The sequence below is a fragment of the Phacochoerus africanus genome, chromosome 1 (genome assembly GCF_016906955.1).
Source record: "Phacochoerus africanus isolate WHEZ1 chromosome 1, ROS_Pafr_v1, whole genome shotgun sequence".
Taxonomy (NCBI): domain Eukaryota; kingdom Metazoa; phylum Chordata; class Mammalia; order Artiodactyla; family Suidae; genus Phacochoerus; species Phacochoerus africanus.
Genome location: NC_062544.1, coordinates 120,862,486 through 120,880,731, shown reverse-complemented (window position 1 = coordinate 120,880,731; position 18,246 = coordinate 120,862,486). Strand labels below are relative to the sequence as shown.

The 18,246-nt window shown below is 36.0% G+C and overlaps 1 protein-coding gene across 10 annotated transcripts in view; it reads left to right on the top strand.

The window, feature by feature from the left end:
* CFAP20DC (CFAP20 domain containing) overlaps positions 1 to 18,246 on the top strand; it is a 269,749-nt gene that overhangs the window by 138,149 nt on the left and 113,354 nt on the right. For all 10 annotated transcript variants that reach the window (XR_007134556.1, XM_047778337.1, XM_047778319.1 and 7 more), the window contains one exon: positions 11,412 to 11,576. Coding sequence is in view for 9 of the 10 variants with exons in the window: in XM_047778337.1 (XP_047634293.1) it covers positions 11,412 to 11,576 (165 nt within the window). In the remaining variant the exon portion in view is untranslated. The remainder of the gene's footprint in view (positions 1 to 11,411; positions 11,577 to 18,246) is intronic.

Below are 18,246 nucleotides of genomic sequence, written 5' to 3'. Positions count from 1 at the left end.
ATTAAGACACTGGATTAGATGACCTCTAGGGCCCTCTTCTGATCAATGAGCCTGTTAAGGCAAGACATCAGTATTTCTAATTTTTTCTGTGGCATTAGAAGGGATAATTTTCTTCACACTGCTTGACAACCAATGAGGGTTTACTGAGTAGAGACAGTAAAAGAATGGTAATTATACAAACAATTCATTTGCTCTTACTTTATTAATTCACCAAACATTTATGAGGTATCAGGTTATATGCTAGAGACAAAAATGTGGAGATCCACCCCCACATCCAAAAGGTGGTGATCCAGTTTATGCCCTCAGTGGGCTTTCACTATGAAATCACAGTTTTAAATCTAACCTTCCTGCATTTCTTTTTTCTTATAATGATTTTTATTTTTTCCATTATAGCTGATTTACAGTGTTCTGTCAATTTTCTGCTGCATAGCAAGGTGACCCAGTCACATATACATGTATACATTCTTTTTTTCTCACATTATCATGCCCTGTCACAAGTGACCAGACATAGTTCCCTGTGCCATACAGCAGGATCCCATTGCTTCTCCATTCCAAAGGTGATATTTTCCATCTATTAACCCCAAATTCTTCCTGCATTTCTAAACACAGAACACAAACTTGCCAGTCCTGATGTTTTACAAAGAACAATGAACTTGAGAGACTGGGGAGTCAGGAGACCTGTAAAACTGTCACAGGTATAACATAAACTCATGCTTAATAAATCATTTGCTCTTTTCTCTCTTCTCTTATCTATCTACAGATACATTCTGTTTTTTTAATGCAGAGTGATATAAGCTAATCAATAATTTAGCCATGCAGATACATAAAATTCCAGTCTATATCTCTTTGGGAACCATAAAAATAATAAACTAAATTGAATCAGTGTGCTTTAATACTTGTCGAGCACAAATCATTCCTCTAGGCAACTGAAAAACTGGTTAATTGTTTGTTTTAAGATTCTAATAACTCACTGTGTAACAGAGAACAGTGAAGGAACTGGGCAGGATTTCCTAGCTTGGGTGAGTTTGAGAGGTCATAGAGTGAAATGACAGCAGTTTCCATAAGCCAAGGACAACACATCTCTATTAATACAGTATTTTAAAACTGAGCCTGAGAATCGAATACAACAAACACACAGAAAAGTTTCCTTCAATAAAAATCTCAACATTAAGGAGTTTTCATCTTGGCTCAGTGGAAATGAATCTATCATCCATGATGATGCAGGTTAGATTCCTGGCCTTTCTCAGTGGGTTAAGAATCAAGTGTTGCTGTGAGCTATGCTGTAGGTCACAGATGCCGCTTGGATTCTGTGTTGCTGTTGCTGTGGCACAGGCCAGCAGCTACAGATCCGATTTGACCCCTAGCCTGGGAACCTCCATATCCCATGGCGTGGCCTTAAAAAAAGACAAAAAACCCTCAACATTACGTCTGATTAATCTATCTTTGCAGAAGAAAATGACTCCTCTTTCAGTGAAAAAGACAAAGGGACAATTATCACTTATTATAATATAAACACCTCAACACAGCCAGTCACCAAATCCTTAAATTCTTTTTTTTTTTTTAGAAAAGCTCTTTTTTTATGATCTTTATTTTTTTTCATTATAGCTGTTTTACAGTGTTCTGTCAGTTTTCTCCTGTACAGTATGGTGACGCAGTTACACATACATGCATACATTCTTTTTTCTCACATTATCATGCTCCGTCATAAGTGAGATATAGGTCCCAGTGCTACACAGCAGGATATCGCTGCTTATCCATTCCAAAGGCAATAGTCAGCAACCATTAACCCCAAGCTCCCAATCCATCCCACTCCCTCTCCCTCCCCCTTGGCAACCACAAGTCTATTCTCCACGTCCATGATTTTCTCTTCTGTGGAAAGGGTCCTTTGTGCCATGTATTAGATTCCAGGTATAAGTGATATCATACGGTATCTGTCTTTCTCTTTCTGATTTACTTCACTCAGGATGAGAGTCTTTAGTTCCATCCATGTTGCTGCAAATGGCATTAATTCGTTCTTTTTGATGGCTGAGTGGTATTCCATTGTGTACATGTACCACATCTTCCTAATCCAGTCGTCTGTTGACGGACATTTGGGTTGTTTCCATGTCTTGGCTATTGTGAATAGAGCTGCAATGAACATGTGGGTGCATGTGTCTTTTTCAAGGAAAGTTTTGTCTGGATACATGCCCAAGAGTGGGTTTGCTGGGTCATATGGTAGTTCTATGCATAGTTTTCTAAGGTACCTCCATACTGTTCTCCATAGTGGTCATACCAGCTTACATTCCCACCAATAGTGCTGGAGGGTTCCCTTTTCTCCACAGCCCCTCCAGAGCTTGTTATTTGTGGACTTATTAATGATGGCCATTATGACTGGTATGAGCTGGTATCTCGTGGTAGTTTTGATTTGCATTTCTCTGGTAATCAGGGGTGTTGAGCATTTTTTCATGTGCTTGTTGGCCATCTGTATCTCTTCCTTGGAGAAATGTCTATTCAGGTCTTTTGCCCATTTTTCAATTGGGTTGTTGGCTTTTTTGCTGTTGAGTTGTATAAGTTGTTGGTATATTTTAGAGATTAAGATTAAGCATTTGTCAATGGAATCATTTAAAACTATTTTCTCCCATTCTGTAAGTCATCTTTTTTGTTTTTTTAAGGTTTCCTTTGCTGTGCAAAAGCTTGTCAGTTTGATTAGGTCCCATTGGTTTATTTTTGCTTTGATTTCTGTTGCTTTGGGAGACTGACTTGAGAAAACATTTATAAGGTTGATGTCAGAGAATGTTTTGCCTATATTCTCTTCCAGGAGTTTGATGGTATCATGTCTTATGTTTAGGTCTTTAAGCTATGTTGAGTTTACTTTTGTGCATGGTGTGAAGGTGTATTCCAGCTTCATTAATCTACATGCTGCTGTCCAGTTTTCAGAGCACCACTTGCTGAAAAGACTGTCTTTTTCCCATTTTAAATTCTTGCCTCCTTTGTCAAAGATTAATTGACCATAGGCATGTGGGTTTATGGTTCTCTATTCTGTTCCACTGGTTTGTATGTCTGTTTGGGTTCCAGTACCACACTGTCTTGATTACTGTGGCTCTGTAATGTTGCCTGAAGTCTGGGAGAGTTATGCTTTCTGATTGGTTTTTGTTCCTCAGGATTGCTTTGGCAATTCTGGGTCTTTTATGGTTCCATATAAATTGTTGGATTGTTCATTCTAGTTCTGTGAAAAATGTCATGGGTAAATTGATGGGGATTGAATTGAATCCGTAGATTGCTTTGGGTAGTTTGGCTATTTTTATGATATTAAGTTTTGCAACCCAGGAGCATTGAATATCTTTCCATTTCTTTGCATATTCTTTACTCTCCTTGATTAATGTTTTATAGTTCTCAGCATATAAGTCTTTTACCTCCTTGGTCAGGCTTATTCCTAGGTATTTCATTTTGGGGGATGAAATTTTAAAAAGTATTGTATTTTTCTATTCCTTTTCTAATATTTCATTGTTAGTATACAGAAATGCAACTGATTTCTGAATGTTAATCTTATATCCTGCTACTTTGCTGAATTTGTTGATCAGTTTGAATACTTTTTGTGTAGAGTCCTTAGGGTTTTCTATATATAACATCGTCATCCTCATAGAGTGACAATTTTACCTCTTCTCTTTTATTTCTTTGGTTTGTCTGATTGCTGTGGCTAGGCCCTTCAATACTGTGTTGAATAAAAGTGGTGAGAGTGGGCATCCTTGTCTTAAGAATAACAATTTCATTTACAGTATCACCCAAATAGTTAAATAGCTAGGAATCAATTCAATCAAAGACGTAAAGACTTGTACACTGAAAACTATAAAACATTGGTTTGGTTTGGTTTGGTTGTCTTTTGTCTTTTTAGGGCTGCACCTGCGGCATATGGAGGTTCCCAGGCTAGGGGTTTCATCGGAGCTGTAGCCTCCAGCCTACAGCCACAGCAGTGCCAGATCTGAGCCGTGTCTGCAGCCTACACCACAGCTCACAGCAATGCTGGATCCTTAACCCACCAAGCGAGATCAGGGACCAAATCCGCAACCTTATGGTTCCTAGTCGAATTCGTTTCCACTGTCCCAAGACGGGAACTCCTAAAACATAGTTAAATTAAAGAAAACCTAAATAAATGGAAAGACATCCCTCACTCATTGATTGGAATAAATGATACTTCCAAGATTTTCAGAGAGATCAAGAGATTAAATTCAGTCTCTCAAAATTTCAGTAGCCTTTTTTGCAGAAATGGAAAAGCCAGTTTTCAGATTCATTTGGAAATGCAAAAGGACCTTAAATATCTAAAAATTCTTGGAGTTCCCGTCGTGGCGCAGTGGTTAACGAATCCGACTAGGAACCATGAGGTTGCGGGTTCGGTCCCTGCCCTTGCTCAGTGGGTTAAGGGTCCGGCGTTGCCGTGAGCTGTGGTATAGGTTGCAGACACAGCTCAGATCCCACGTTGCTGTGGCTCTGGCGTAGGCCGGTGGCTACAGCTCTGATTAGACCCCTAGCCTGGGAACCTCCATATGCCGCGGGAGCGGCCCAAGAAATAGCAAAAAGACAAAAAATAATAATAATAATAAATAAAAATAAAAATAAAAATTCTTGAAACAGAAGAACAAAAGTTGAAGCTTTCACACTTCTCAACTTCAGAACTTAGCTCAAAGTTACAAAAATCAAAAGGCTTGGCTGTTAGGACAGGAATAGAAACCAATGGAACAGAGTTGAGTCCAGAACTAAAGCGTTTGATTTTTGACAATAATACCAAGAGCATTTAGTGGGCAGAGAATAGTTTCTTCAATAAATGGTTCTGGAGCAGTTACATATCCATGAACAAAAGAGTGAAGTGGAACCTTACACAATATACAAACATTCACTCAAAATGGATCAATGAAACAAAGAGGTAAAATCATTAAACTCAGGAAAAAATAGAGATAAATTCTCATGATCTTGGATTTGGCAGTGGATTCTTAGATATGATACCAAAAGCATAGAAACAAAATTTTTTACATAGATAAATTAGACTTTGTCAAAATTAAAAACTTTGTGTATGAAATGATATTATCAAAAAAGTGAAAAGATAGCCAACACAGAATGGGAGAAAATATTTATAAAAAATCATATATCTGATAGGATATACATCTGGTTCTTCAATGAAGAGAGTATATATATATATATATATATATATATATATATATATATATTCCTTATATATTCTACTATCTGGAGTATATAAAGGACTTTTATAATGCAACAACAAAACAGTAAATAACCCAATTTTTTTAAGTCATCAAGAGACTAAGGAGTTCCCTTCTTGGCTCAGTGGTTAATGAATCCAACTAGGAACCAGGAGGTTTCAGTTCGATCCCTGACCTTGCTCAGTGTGTTAAGGATCCGGCATTGCCGTGAGCTATGGTGTAGGTGCACACACGGCTTGGATCCCGCCTTGCTGTGGCTCTGGTGTAGGCTGATGGCTATGGCTCCGATTAGACCCCTAGCCTGGGAACCTCCATATGCTGCGGGAACAGCCCAAGAAATGGCAAAAAAGACAAAAAAAAAAAAAAGACTTAAGTATATCTCCAAAGAAGATAATACAAATGTCAGTCAGCAAACATAAGAAGCTAAGCATCATTAGTCTTTAGGGAAATGCAAATTAAAACTGCAATAAGATACCACTTTATAGTCACTAGATTGGCTATAATTTTTAATGGAAAAATAAGTGTTAGCAAATATGGAGAGAAATTGGAACCTTCTTACATTGCTAATAGGAATGCAAAATTGCTCTCCTACTGTGGAAAACACTTTGGCAGTTCCTTAAAAAGTTAAACATAGAATTACCATATGACCCTGTAATTGCACTCCTAAGTATAAACCCCCAAAACGGAAAATGAATATATGAACATGCATGTTTATAACAGCATTATCCACAATAGCCACAATGTGGAAATAGCCCACGTGTTCATTAGTGATGAATGAATAAACAAAATTCAGTAATTACTTTTCACAGGTCACATATTGTAGGATTCCATTTATATGAAACACCCAGAATAGATTATTCCATAGAGACAGTATGTAGATTTGTGGCTGCCAGGGATGGGAGACCAGAGATACTGTTTAATGGGTTACTACCTTGTGAATGTACTAAATGCCAGTAATCCTTTACTTTAAAATGCTTAAATTTATGTTGAAATGAATTTCTCCTCCATAATTTTTTTAAAAAGCTCCAATGCATGTTTATTCAGGTTAGCCAAGTTTTTGTTGTAGTCTCCATAAATATCAAAACATCTTATTACTAAGAACAAAATAAAACAAAACATACTAAGATGTTGGTTTTGTCATCATTGTGATGAAATAATTTACACAAGTATTAGTCTATTATTAATAATAAACACTTAGGTAACACTTGCTTTGTACCAGGTACTATTCTTAGCTTCTTATATATATTAACTCATTTAATCATCATGATAATCCTATAAGGAAAGTGCTAAATTTTTTTGAAAGCACTATTTGTATATCAGTGTTTCATAGATAAGGAGATGAGGGCACATTGGGGTAAATTACAGTGCCAAGGTCACACAGACAATAAGTGGTAGAGCCAGAATGTGAACCCAGTATGCTTTGCTCTAGAACCTATGTTTTTAACCACTATGATATACTGCTTAAAATCTTTGATAATTAAGGAATAAATTCTAGAAAGCAGGGATTTGAATCCATGCCAGGCCTAGAGAAAATCCAGTAGTTTTATGCTAAGTGAATAAATGAATAAACAAAAAAATGAACCAACTTTGTACCAGTATTGTTAATGATTAAATGTGTTCCCCTAAAATTTTTATGTTGAAACCTAATCCCTAGGAGTTCCCATCGTGTCTCAGTGGAACCAAATCTGACTAGCATCCATGAGGATGCAGGTTCGATCCCTGGCCTCACTCAGCAGCGTGAGGATCTGGCATTGCCATGAGCTGTGGTGTAGGTCAGAGACACAGCTCAGATCCTGTGTCGCTGTGGCTGTGATGTAAACCAGCAGCTACAGCTCCAATTCTACCCCTAGCCTGGGAACCTCCATGTGACATGGGTGCAGCCCTAAAATGACAAAAATATAAAGTAAAATTAAAATTTTTTTTAAAAAAGGAACTTAATTCCTAATATGATGGTATTTGGAGGTGGAACCTTTGAGAAGTGATCACATTATGAGGGCAGAGCCCTTATTCATTTAAGTGCCCTAAAAGAAACCCCAGAACGCTCCCTCTCCCATTGCATTATGTGAGGTTATATAGCAAGAAGACAGCCATCTATGAACCAGGAATAAGACCCTCATCAGACCTCATGTTTGCCAGTGCCTTGATCTAGGGGTTCTCAGCCCCTAGAACTATGAGAAATAAATTTGTTATTTATAAGCTACTCAGTCCACAGTATTATTATAGCAGCCCATCAAAAGGAAATATTTTGGCATTTAGAAACTTTTGTGTTTTCTGCTTGGCTCTCACTGGTGTTTCAGAGAGGTGAGATTTGATATAAATAAGGCTCTGTGCTAGGCACTGCAAATAAATAAGATGAATATAGGTGAGTCCATTAATGAAGTATTAGTTAATGAAAAATTAGTACATATTTAAACTACAGTGAATTATGAGAAGCCTTAAGTAGAAACAGATCCATAAATTTCACTATTTCATGAGGCATTTCCCCCCAGTAAAATAGGGATGATTTTTTAATGTGTAAAGTGCTTTATATATAGAATTTAAATTAATGAATTAATTTTCAAAGCTAGTTAAGGTCCTCATCAAGGGTTTTAAACACCTACAGAGTGGTTCATTTTATGATGGCTCTTTGGCCAAAGAAAGGAGAACAGGTTTACAAAGTTGCTCCAGTGTTGTAATAATAATGCTAACTCATACTGGGACCAAAGACATCAAACCCCCCCACCACCATCTGGTTGTGTTTGGATGCTACATGAGCAAATCTGTTAGCTTTCTCATAGCCTTCTCCTTCTTGTACCATTTTGCCATTCTGCACTAACCATTCCAGCCAACTGTATTCTTTCAGATGTATTAGCAAAAGCAGTTTAAATTCTACTGTATCATTTTTCAGATGTTAATCAAACAGTCTGCATGTTTCCATACATGGTCCCTTCCCAAAGATAGGACTTGTTTGAAAGAACAATGCAGAAATGCCCTAGTCCCTTAGTATCTGATTGCCAGCTTGATTTGTTATTTTCTCGCCATCTGGGGAGAAAAATGTGATATCCAAGTAAAATGTGCATAGAGTACTTTTCAGGATATAGCTGAACAAAACCACCAAAGAAGAAAAATGGAAGACTGGGCAGCTGCATTTAATCAAGGTTGGCCCTTATTAAGGGCCTTTGGTGCATGATCATTTATTAGGCAGCCCCTCTGAACCAGGTGTTGTACTAGATATATCATTAGGATTCTTCCATTATAGCAACACCCTAGCAAAACTGTCTTTCAGTTCCTAGATACACCAAAGTCTTTCTGCCTTCAGTCTTAAAAGCTGTTTCCTCTACCTGAATATTCCCACCCCGTTTCACCAGGCCACTTTCTACTTATCCTTTATGACTCAGCTTATATGTCTCTTGATCAGAAAAGGCTTTCCCTAACACCCTGTAATGTTGGATTCCCACATTTTTCTTAACACCTTGAACTTTTCTTTCAGAACACTTAACACCATTATAATTAAATAGTTATTTATGATATAACTTGTTTCATATTTTCTGCTAGGTATAATCTTCAGTAAGGCCAGCAGAGAGTCACTCTGGCTTACCACTGGATTTCCCCCCACCCCTGGATGAGTGCCTGGCACACAGTAGAGGCTCAATAAATAAAGAAGTAAAATGAATGAAGGCAGACAGACCATGCCCTCAAATACTCACAGTTTAGCACTATTTAATTTTTACATGGGATCTCTGCTATTTTCAGAATTAATCCTTATTTTTAAATTAAGCTGTAAATGATATAAAAATAAAATAAAATAATAACCTGGTTATTGGACATGGAGAAGGGGAGCAGTTAGTGAGGAGATGAATGATGGGGAGATGAGTTAACTTCTATTTAGGTCCATCAGAACATCCAACTACTAGGTTTAAAGCTCCTTCATAGTTTTGGTTCATTAAAATGAGACTAAAGCCCCTTTCTTCTTTCTCAAACATGAGACTTTTTCTACAAAGTATCAAAAATTTTGACAGTCAGTAGTTGTTTAATGATTAGGCTCAATTTTAAAATAATAAACCAGTAGTTTTTTCTTGGATTTCTCCTTTTATTGCAGGTTTTATATTGCCCATAGTTTTCCTCTGTGAATAATCCAAGGGGTAGAGAGACAGTTGTGAGAGCAAAGAGAGAGTGAATATAGAGAAAGGAAAAATGATGCAGAGGGGATTAGAGCCTTTTAATGTGAAATCTGGTTCTCATGACAGCCACATTCCTGCAAGATTCAGATTGGAACTTTGTTGTAGTCTCTGCCTTGTTCTGTCTTCCATAAAAGCTAATGGAGTTTTGCTAGAATATGCTGTATATACCTTGTTAGTTGGAAACTCAGCTTTTCTTTTGGATACATTCCAAATTTGTATGACATCCTGTACCATCCACACAAACCCTATAAGCCAAAGTTCCATGATTTCTTCTTATAGGATTCAGAATACAGCATTTTATTTCAGGTTCTTATTAGCCTACAGAATTTTCTTCCTCTATTAAAATTAAATCTTAGTTTTTCAATATTAGCATTGGTATGGAAATTATCTTTTTCTACCTTAGGTAAGTCTGGAATGACATGTCGTATATGTATCTAGATTTAGTTAACTTATTTTCCAAATGTTTTCTATCTTGAGAATCCATTTACTCAATTACTTTTCATTGATTTTTTTAAATGTCGATGACAAGTAAGAAATGAACAGACAACGAACACCTAAAAACTAAGATTTGTAAACCCAATGGCATTTGTAATGACTGGAGTATTAGGACATTAGAAACCATTACATTGCTGATGAGTATTTAAGTTTTTAGTTAAATGATTCATTTTCCTTTTCACAATTAGGACATTAAGATCTAATTAGAGAACTGCAATGGCTTAGATGCTCTAAAACCTAACATCATTTGCCTTTATAAACATAGTTAGAGTTTTTACTTACTTAAGGATTTTTTTGAATTTTTCTTACCACTCACATTCACATATACACACTCCAATTATTTTCTACTAGATTCTAAAAAGAGAAATTTTTTCCTAATAAAAATTAAACATAAATAATTATGAATAAATTAAAAACTATATTTACACTAACCACAAAAAATTATTTTACGTATTGGTATATTTCCTTCTAATCCTTTTGTCATTCGTACATTTCATTTATTGATTTTCTACAATTGAGATAGAGTTTTGGATATATTACTTTCATTTAACTTCTTATTTTGAGACTTCTCTATATCATTAAGCCTTCTTCATAGATGCAGTTTCTTGTGACTCTTTTCTGGAAATTCAAGTTGTTTATTTTTTCAGAAAACATTAACACTTATGTAGATCTTCATTTGAGCTTCTGACTTTTTACTTTAGAAGAGATTCATAAAGCAAAATTACTGAGTAAAATGTGGATGTTTTTAAGGCTTTTGATGCACATAGTAAAATTGTTTTTTGTAATGCTAATAGTAACTTAATTCCTACTTGCTACACATGACAAGGCCTAATATATTTGCCACAAAATAGGTCATAAAATAGCTTTTTAAAATTCTCTAATAGTTAAATGGGTTAAGAACGAAAACAGAAAATTTACTATAATGATAATTTAAATATCCATATAAAATATAAAAAAGTCAAATCTCATTAGAAATACAAATTATAATAATAAAAATACTATTTTAATTATAACTATTTTTTTATTTAAAAATATTTAAAGGTAAGATGTTAACATTAGGGAAAGCTTGGTAAAAGGTATATCTATACTATGTAACTTTTCTGTAAGTCTAAAATTATTTCAGAATTAAAAAATTGAATCATACAGTGCCTCTAGGTGCTTATTCAATAATGTCATTGTAGTTAGTGATCTTGTATAAATGAGGCAGTGTACTCACAGACATCTTCACTGGAACATATCTAGCTAGTTCTTTCAAGTTCACTCCAATATTAAAAATATATATAAAATATTTTCAATCAGTGGTTTTTTTTTATTACAGAAGTCTCTGAATGTGTTCCATATGTTAAATACATTATCTCACTTAATCCTTTCTATGGTCCTAGAAAGTAAATAGTAAAGTTATCATGCTCAATTTACAGATGAGAAAACCAAGGCTGTAAGGTTGAGTAACTCATCCAAAGTCATACTCTAAAATGTTTTATTTTAATTGGTTGCATTTATAAGATAGATCCATTTGACAGAAATGGCTCACATTTTGGGCATGAATGTATGTCTTTATTTCCAGCTGGATATGATGTTCCCTTTACAACAGATGAACCTACAGACATTATTCCACGAAGCTGCCAACTAACAACAGATGTTCCACAAGTCACACAGCTGCTTAACATGACTAAACTCCGCCAAACTGAAATAAAATTTGGAGGTCATCTGCTAAATTCAGCAGAATCAGGTATGCACTCAATTACCTAGATTATAAGCATATTTATTTGTAAGACCAAAGCGGAGCAGGGTTGGGGGGTGCTGGAAGAACCTTGCGATTGTGGTAATTATAGCTTATGTTTCAGTATTATGTCACTTTAACATCAACTTATGTCAGTGATAAATAATTATTTTAAATATCCATTTTAGCAACTAAAATATCTCCTGGATTTTCACATGATGTTACAACAGCCTTGGTTATTCCTCTCCTTTTCGTATATCCTTCCAAACCCTGCCAGTTATACCTCCCAAACATCTCTCACATCTAATCCTATTGCTACTTTGATTGCTTGGGTGCCCCCTGTCACTCAACTCACCCTCCCAGTAAATCTCCACATTGCTGTCAGATTTCTCTTTCTGATAATAGAAATAGAAATTTGATCTTGTCACTCTAATTGAAGACTTTTAATGCCTTTCCCACTATCTTAGAAGAAAAAATGGAAAAACCCTTTGGAACTCACACAAAGCCAACCTCTCCTCTTCCAAAATACTCCACAGTTTCATCTCCAGAACCTTTCTCTTATCCCCCATGTGTTAATTTCTGACCACTCTCTGGGCTTTCATATGCTCATATTTGGGGATTGCTGTTTTGTTGACCCAAAATGAGTTCTTTGCCTTTCTGCCAGGAAATACTCCCACTTTATCTTTCTAGATCCAATTCAAATGCTACCTCTTCTATGAAGCCTTCCCTAATTCTAGCAAACATTGTTCTTGTCTTTCTATTACATTTTTCCTTTTTTATTTTTTTCAGGGCTTTTTAATTAATGTCTGCATTTCCCAGTAAAATGTGATTTCCTCCAAAAAGGACACTATATCTCATTTTTCTATATCCCTAGCATCTAACACAGTGCTTGCCATATGTTAATTAGGCCAAGGACTGCAAACTCATATTACCACAGAGGTCAGTCAGATAACATAAATGAGTAAAGTAGACTGAATGCCTGGATATTTGACCTGTAGAAACATGTTCTGCTTCAACAATGAACCCTATTAGGAGTGGAGGTAGACCATTAGGGAGCAGGAATGAGATCATGCTTCATAGAAATTATTCTCTACTATTAAAACAGTGGTATTAACAACTATGCAAATGGTACAGTAAGTGGCAGTTAGCATTCAGCCTCTGTGAGAGAGCTGTAGGGAGTGGTGAGGACTGCAGCAAACTAGATTCTCATTCTCATTCTGGGTCTAGAACGGGCAACTGCAGTTCGTTCCAGTCGTGTCACCTTGTAAGAACTCAGGCCTAATAACACCAGATCTCCCATTTTTTTCAAGAGGATCTCTATATCCCAATGCTTATGAGAAGTCTCCCCATTTTAAAATACTGTCTAAATTCTAAAATTTTTTGAAAACACTCTGTGGGCCAAACCCAACATGCCAGGGCTGCCAGTTTTATACCTCTGTAATATACCCATAGCTATTGATCAGATAAATGAGTAGTATTTATGAATCAAGAAACCTGTTATTCAATTGAGTGGTTCTCAACTTCCTGTATGTTAGAATCACTTGTGACATTTGAAAAATAAATGATATTTTAAAAATTTTCTTTTGGCATTCCCGTTGTAGCCCAGCAGAAATGAATCCAACTAGTATTCATGGGGATGCAGGCTCGATCCCTGGCCTCACTCAGTGGGTCAGGGATCCAGCATTGCTGTAAGCTGTGGTGTAGGTACACACATGTGGCTCAGATCCCATGTTATTACTGTGGCTGTGTGTAGGTCAGTGGCTATAGCTCCAATTCAACTCCTAGTCTGGGAATTTTCATATGCTGCAAGTGCGGCCCTGAAAAGAAAAAGGAAAAAAAAAAAAAGGAAAAGAAAAAAATTTTTTTCCCTTATGTCTATGCTTCACCCCCAGAAATTCTGATTTAATTGTCCTAGGATGGATTTTTTTTTTTTACTTCTCCAGCAATACATGCATCCAGGGTTGAGAACTCTGAATGAGTAACTGGATTACTTATCACCACAAAGGTCCTGTAGTTCCAATGACACCCATAAACACTGAAGTAATTCAGAGGAAGGTGAAATCAAATGGTTCTTGGAAGTATTCAGTAAATACTTGTATATAATAAATAAATGAAAGATTAGATGGACATGTAGATGGTGCAGAAGACTGAGCAAAGACAAAGAGGAGCAAATGCAAGGCTGAGTTTCCTGAGGGACTAATAAGAGGAATGGCCTTAATATGAAGGATGGCTATGTTCAAAGACCATGAGAAAGGTGTGCCTCATATTTCTAAAATAGAGTAATGATAACTTCTTTTGAGGAGGTTGAACTTGACTTCAGGATTCAAGATAAATTTTTAGTCAAGTGAGACCAGAGATTAAGGATTATAGCTAAAATATCTTTGAAGCAATCTAGGCATAAAATGACAAGTGGATGTGAAAATGAAAAGTGTTGACCCTGAGAGAAAGCTCAGGGGAGAAACTGGCAGGATTTGTTGGTTCTTAGATAATAGATGGGGAAGAGAGAGTGGTCAAAGTAGAAACAGGAGAAAGATAACCATGATGAGATGAATGAGAACCAAAAATAGATTCACTTTTACTCTCTGTGTTTATCCAGTATCCATTTATTCTTGGAGTATTGTATTCTACATGTAAATCCTCATCAGCATTACCTGTCTTAAATTGTAAACTAGAGAATTGGGACCATTTTCCAAATTTTTCGGTATAAACCAGAGAATTTTTTGTGAATAAGCACTACATTTTTAAACGCCTTATTATAAAATTTCCAAACTTGGAGAAAAATAGAGAGAAAACATAAGGAACCTTTTATACTCTTATATCCCTATCACCTGCTTCTATAGTTGCTAAGTTTAGACAAGAATTTATGATAGTAATGAGGACACAGATACTGAGAAATTGCATATTTATTATATATACTGTCTTTAGATAGAAGGGGAGAGAAAGAGAATATGTACAATCTGTGTTCATTACAGAACCTTTGGAAAATATGTAAAAGAATGAAAAAATTCTCACTCCCTGGATAGCCATTGTAAACACCTCAGGTCATAATTCTGTCTTAATTGAAGATTCTCCACAGAATAAAATGAGTAAAAGTATTTTCAATAACCAAACATTGTATCTATTTCTAATAGGCTGTGATAGTTTAGTCATAAATGACTAAGCTGTGGAGCCTGTCAGATAACTCCTTGAAGTTGTTTTTTTCTTCTCTTTGGCATAATGGTTTAAGAATTGTGTCTTTAAATCAAAATGCAAGTCTATATCCAGATATTTTAAGTGTCTTTCTTTCTAATTTAAAGTTCAAGGACACTTGTAACACCAGAGAGTAAAGAGAAATATGAATAAATATTAATTGCATCATTAATTCAACTTTATAATTAAATACACTTTTTTTATAGGCTATGTTTGATCCCAACTTATGGAAGAGTATATTAGTATATATTTTGCAAATTCTATAAATGGGCTTTCAGTACATAAGGATAGTCAACTTGAGCCATATATATCAATTCATATCATAATTCTAATCACTATCTAATAGCATATTTATTCTGCCCTATAAATCTCAGTTATATTCATATTCATTTATAACCATAGGGTTTATGATTGTCCTCTGAAGTAAATCTCAATGTTCATGTATGGCATCTAAGAGTACATAAACTTACATTGAGTTTTGTAGTTCTCCTACAAATACTTTTCAGTTGCTAATTTTGACATTTGTGGGCTTTGAACTTTAAGTGATTATAATAACAATTATTGTTCTCTGTGTAAGGTATTTTATTTTAAAGTTATAACTAATGGCTGATGCCCAAGGACACTTTTTATATTTTTGTGTTCTTTTTATTTATTTATTTATTTATTTTACATGACATTTCTTTTATTACTCAATGAATTTATTACATTTATAGTTGTACAATGACCATCACAATCCAGTTTTATAACATTTCCATCCCACACCCCCAGCATATCCCTCCACCCCCCAAACTGTCTCCTTTGGAAACCGTAAGTTTTTCAAAGTCTGTGAATCAGTATATGTTCTGCAAAGAAGTTCATTGTGTCCTTTTTTCAGATTCCACATGTAAGTGATAGCTTTTGATGTTGCTGTCTCATTGTCTGACTGACTTGATTTAGCATGATAATTTCTAGGTCCATCCATCTTGCTAAATATGCTGTCATTTCATTCCTTTTAATGGCTGAGTAATATTCCATTATGTATATATACCACATCTTCTTTCTCCACTCCTCTGTCGATGGACATTTAGGTTGTTTCTATGTCTGCTTTCGTTTTTTTTGTTGTTGTTGTTGTTTTTCTTGTTTGTTTGTTTGGGTTCTTTTTTTTTTGCCATTTCTTGTGCTGCTCCCCACAGCACATGAAGGTTCCCAGGCTATGGATCAAATTGGAGCTGTAGCCACAGGCCTACACCACAGCCACAGCAACACAGGATCCGAGCCACGTCTGCAACATACACCACAGCTCATGGCAACACCAGATCCTTACCCCACTGAGCAAGGCCAGAGATCAAACCTGCAACCACATGGTTCCTAGTTGGATTCGTTAACCACTGAGCAATGACGGGAACTCCTATGTCTGCTTTTGGATGGAATGTCCTATAAATATCTATTAAGTTGATCTGGTCTAATGCTTCATTCAGGGCCTGTGTTTCCTTATTTATTTTCTGTCTGGATAATCTGTCCATTGCTATAAGTGTCCCCCACTATTATTGTGTTATTGTTGATTTGTCCTTTTACGCTTGTTAGCTGTTGCCTTATATATTGTGGTGAACCTAGGTTGGGTGCATAGATATTTAAAATTGCTATATCTTCTTGTATTGATCCTTTGATCATTATATAATGTCCTTCCTTGTCTCTTAAAATATTCCTCATTTTTGTCTTTTTTTTTTTTTTTTGGCCGTTTCTAGGGCCGCTCCAGCAGCACATGGAAGTTCCCAGGCTAGGCATCTGATCAGAGCTGTAGCCGGTGGCCCACAACAGAGCCACAGCAACACGGGATCTGAGCCGCATCTGTAACCTACACCACAGCTCATGGCAACGCCGGATCCTTAACCCACTGAGCAAAGCCAGGGATCAAACCCACAACCTCATGGTTCCTAGTCTGATTCGTTAACCACTGTGTCACGATGGGAACTCCTAAAATATTCCTCATTTTAAGGTCTATTTTGTCTGACATGAGTATTGGTACTCCAGCTTTCTTTTGATCCCCGTTTGCATGGAATGTTTTCTTCCATCCTCTCACTTTCAATTTATATGTGACCCTACAAGTGAAGTGGGTCTCTTGAAGACAGCAGATATATGGGTCTTGTTTTTGTATCCATTCAGCCAGTCTATGTCTTTTGTCTGGGGCGTTTAGTCCATTAACATTTAAGGTAATTATTGCTATGTATGTTCTTATTGCCATTTTATTAATTGCTTTGGATTTGGTTTTGTTGCTCTTTTTTCTTCCCTTCTCTTGTGGTTTGATGACTATCATTACTGTTGTATTTGAGTTGATTTTTCTTATTTATTTGTGTATCAATTGTATATTTTTGGATTGCAGTTTTTCTGAAGTTTTGATAGAGGAGTCTATATACATACAAGATTGTTTTAAGTTGTTGGTCTCTTAATTGCAAGTGCATCTCCAGTGTCCTGCATTTGTACCCTCCTCTTCTCACGATTTCTGATTTTGGTGGCATAATTGTGCGTGAATGATTTCGTATCTTTACTGTATATATACCTTCACTGGTGAGCCTTGTCAATTGTGGTATTTTTGTTTCTGGTTGCAGACTTTTCTTTGCTGCCTAGAGAAGTTCCTCTAGTATTTGTTGTAAAGCTGGTTTAGTGTTGCTGAACTCTCTCAGCTTTTGCTTATCTGTGAAGCTTTTGATTTTTCCTTCAAATCTGAATGAAAGCCTTGCTGGGTAAAGTAATCTTGGTTGGAGTTTTTTTTCTTTTCATCATGTTAAGTATATCATGCCACTCCCTTCTGGCCTGCAGAGTTTCTGCTGAAAAATCTGCCGATAACCTTATCAGGGTTCCTTTGTATGTTATTTGTTTCTTTTTTCTAGCTGCTTTTGAGATTTTCTCTTTGTCTTTAATTTTGGTCAGTTTGCTTAAAATGTGTCTTGGGGTGTTCCTCCTTGGTTTTATTTTATATGGTACTCATTGTGCTTCCTGGATTTGAGTGAGTGGTTCCTTTCCCATGTTAGGGAAGTTTTCGGCTATTATCTCTTGGAGTATTTTTTCTGTCCCGTTCTCTCTCTTCTCCTTCTGGCACCCCTATAATATGGATGTTGGTGTGTTTAACGTCATCCCAGAGTTCTCTGAGACTCTCTTCATTTGTTTTCAATCTGTTGTCTCTTTTCTGTTCTGCATCCATGATTTCCACTAATCTGTCCTCCACTTCTCTTACTCATCCTGCCTCCTGTATTCTGCTGTTGGCTGCTGCTAATGAATGTTTTATTTCAGTTATTGTATTTTGCATCTCTTCTTGCTCAAGTTTTATATCTTGTATCTCCTTGGTCAGTGTTTCCTTTAAATTATCCATCTTTGCCTCCAGTTTATTTTCAATGTTTTGCATCATCTTCAACATCAACAGTCTAAGGAGGTTGAATCTCCTGATCACTTAGCTGATTTTTTGGGGTTTTTACTTTCTCCCTTATCTTACTTATAGTTCTCTGTCTTTTCATTC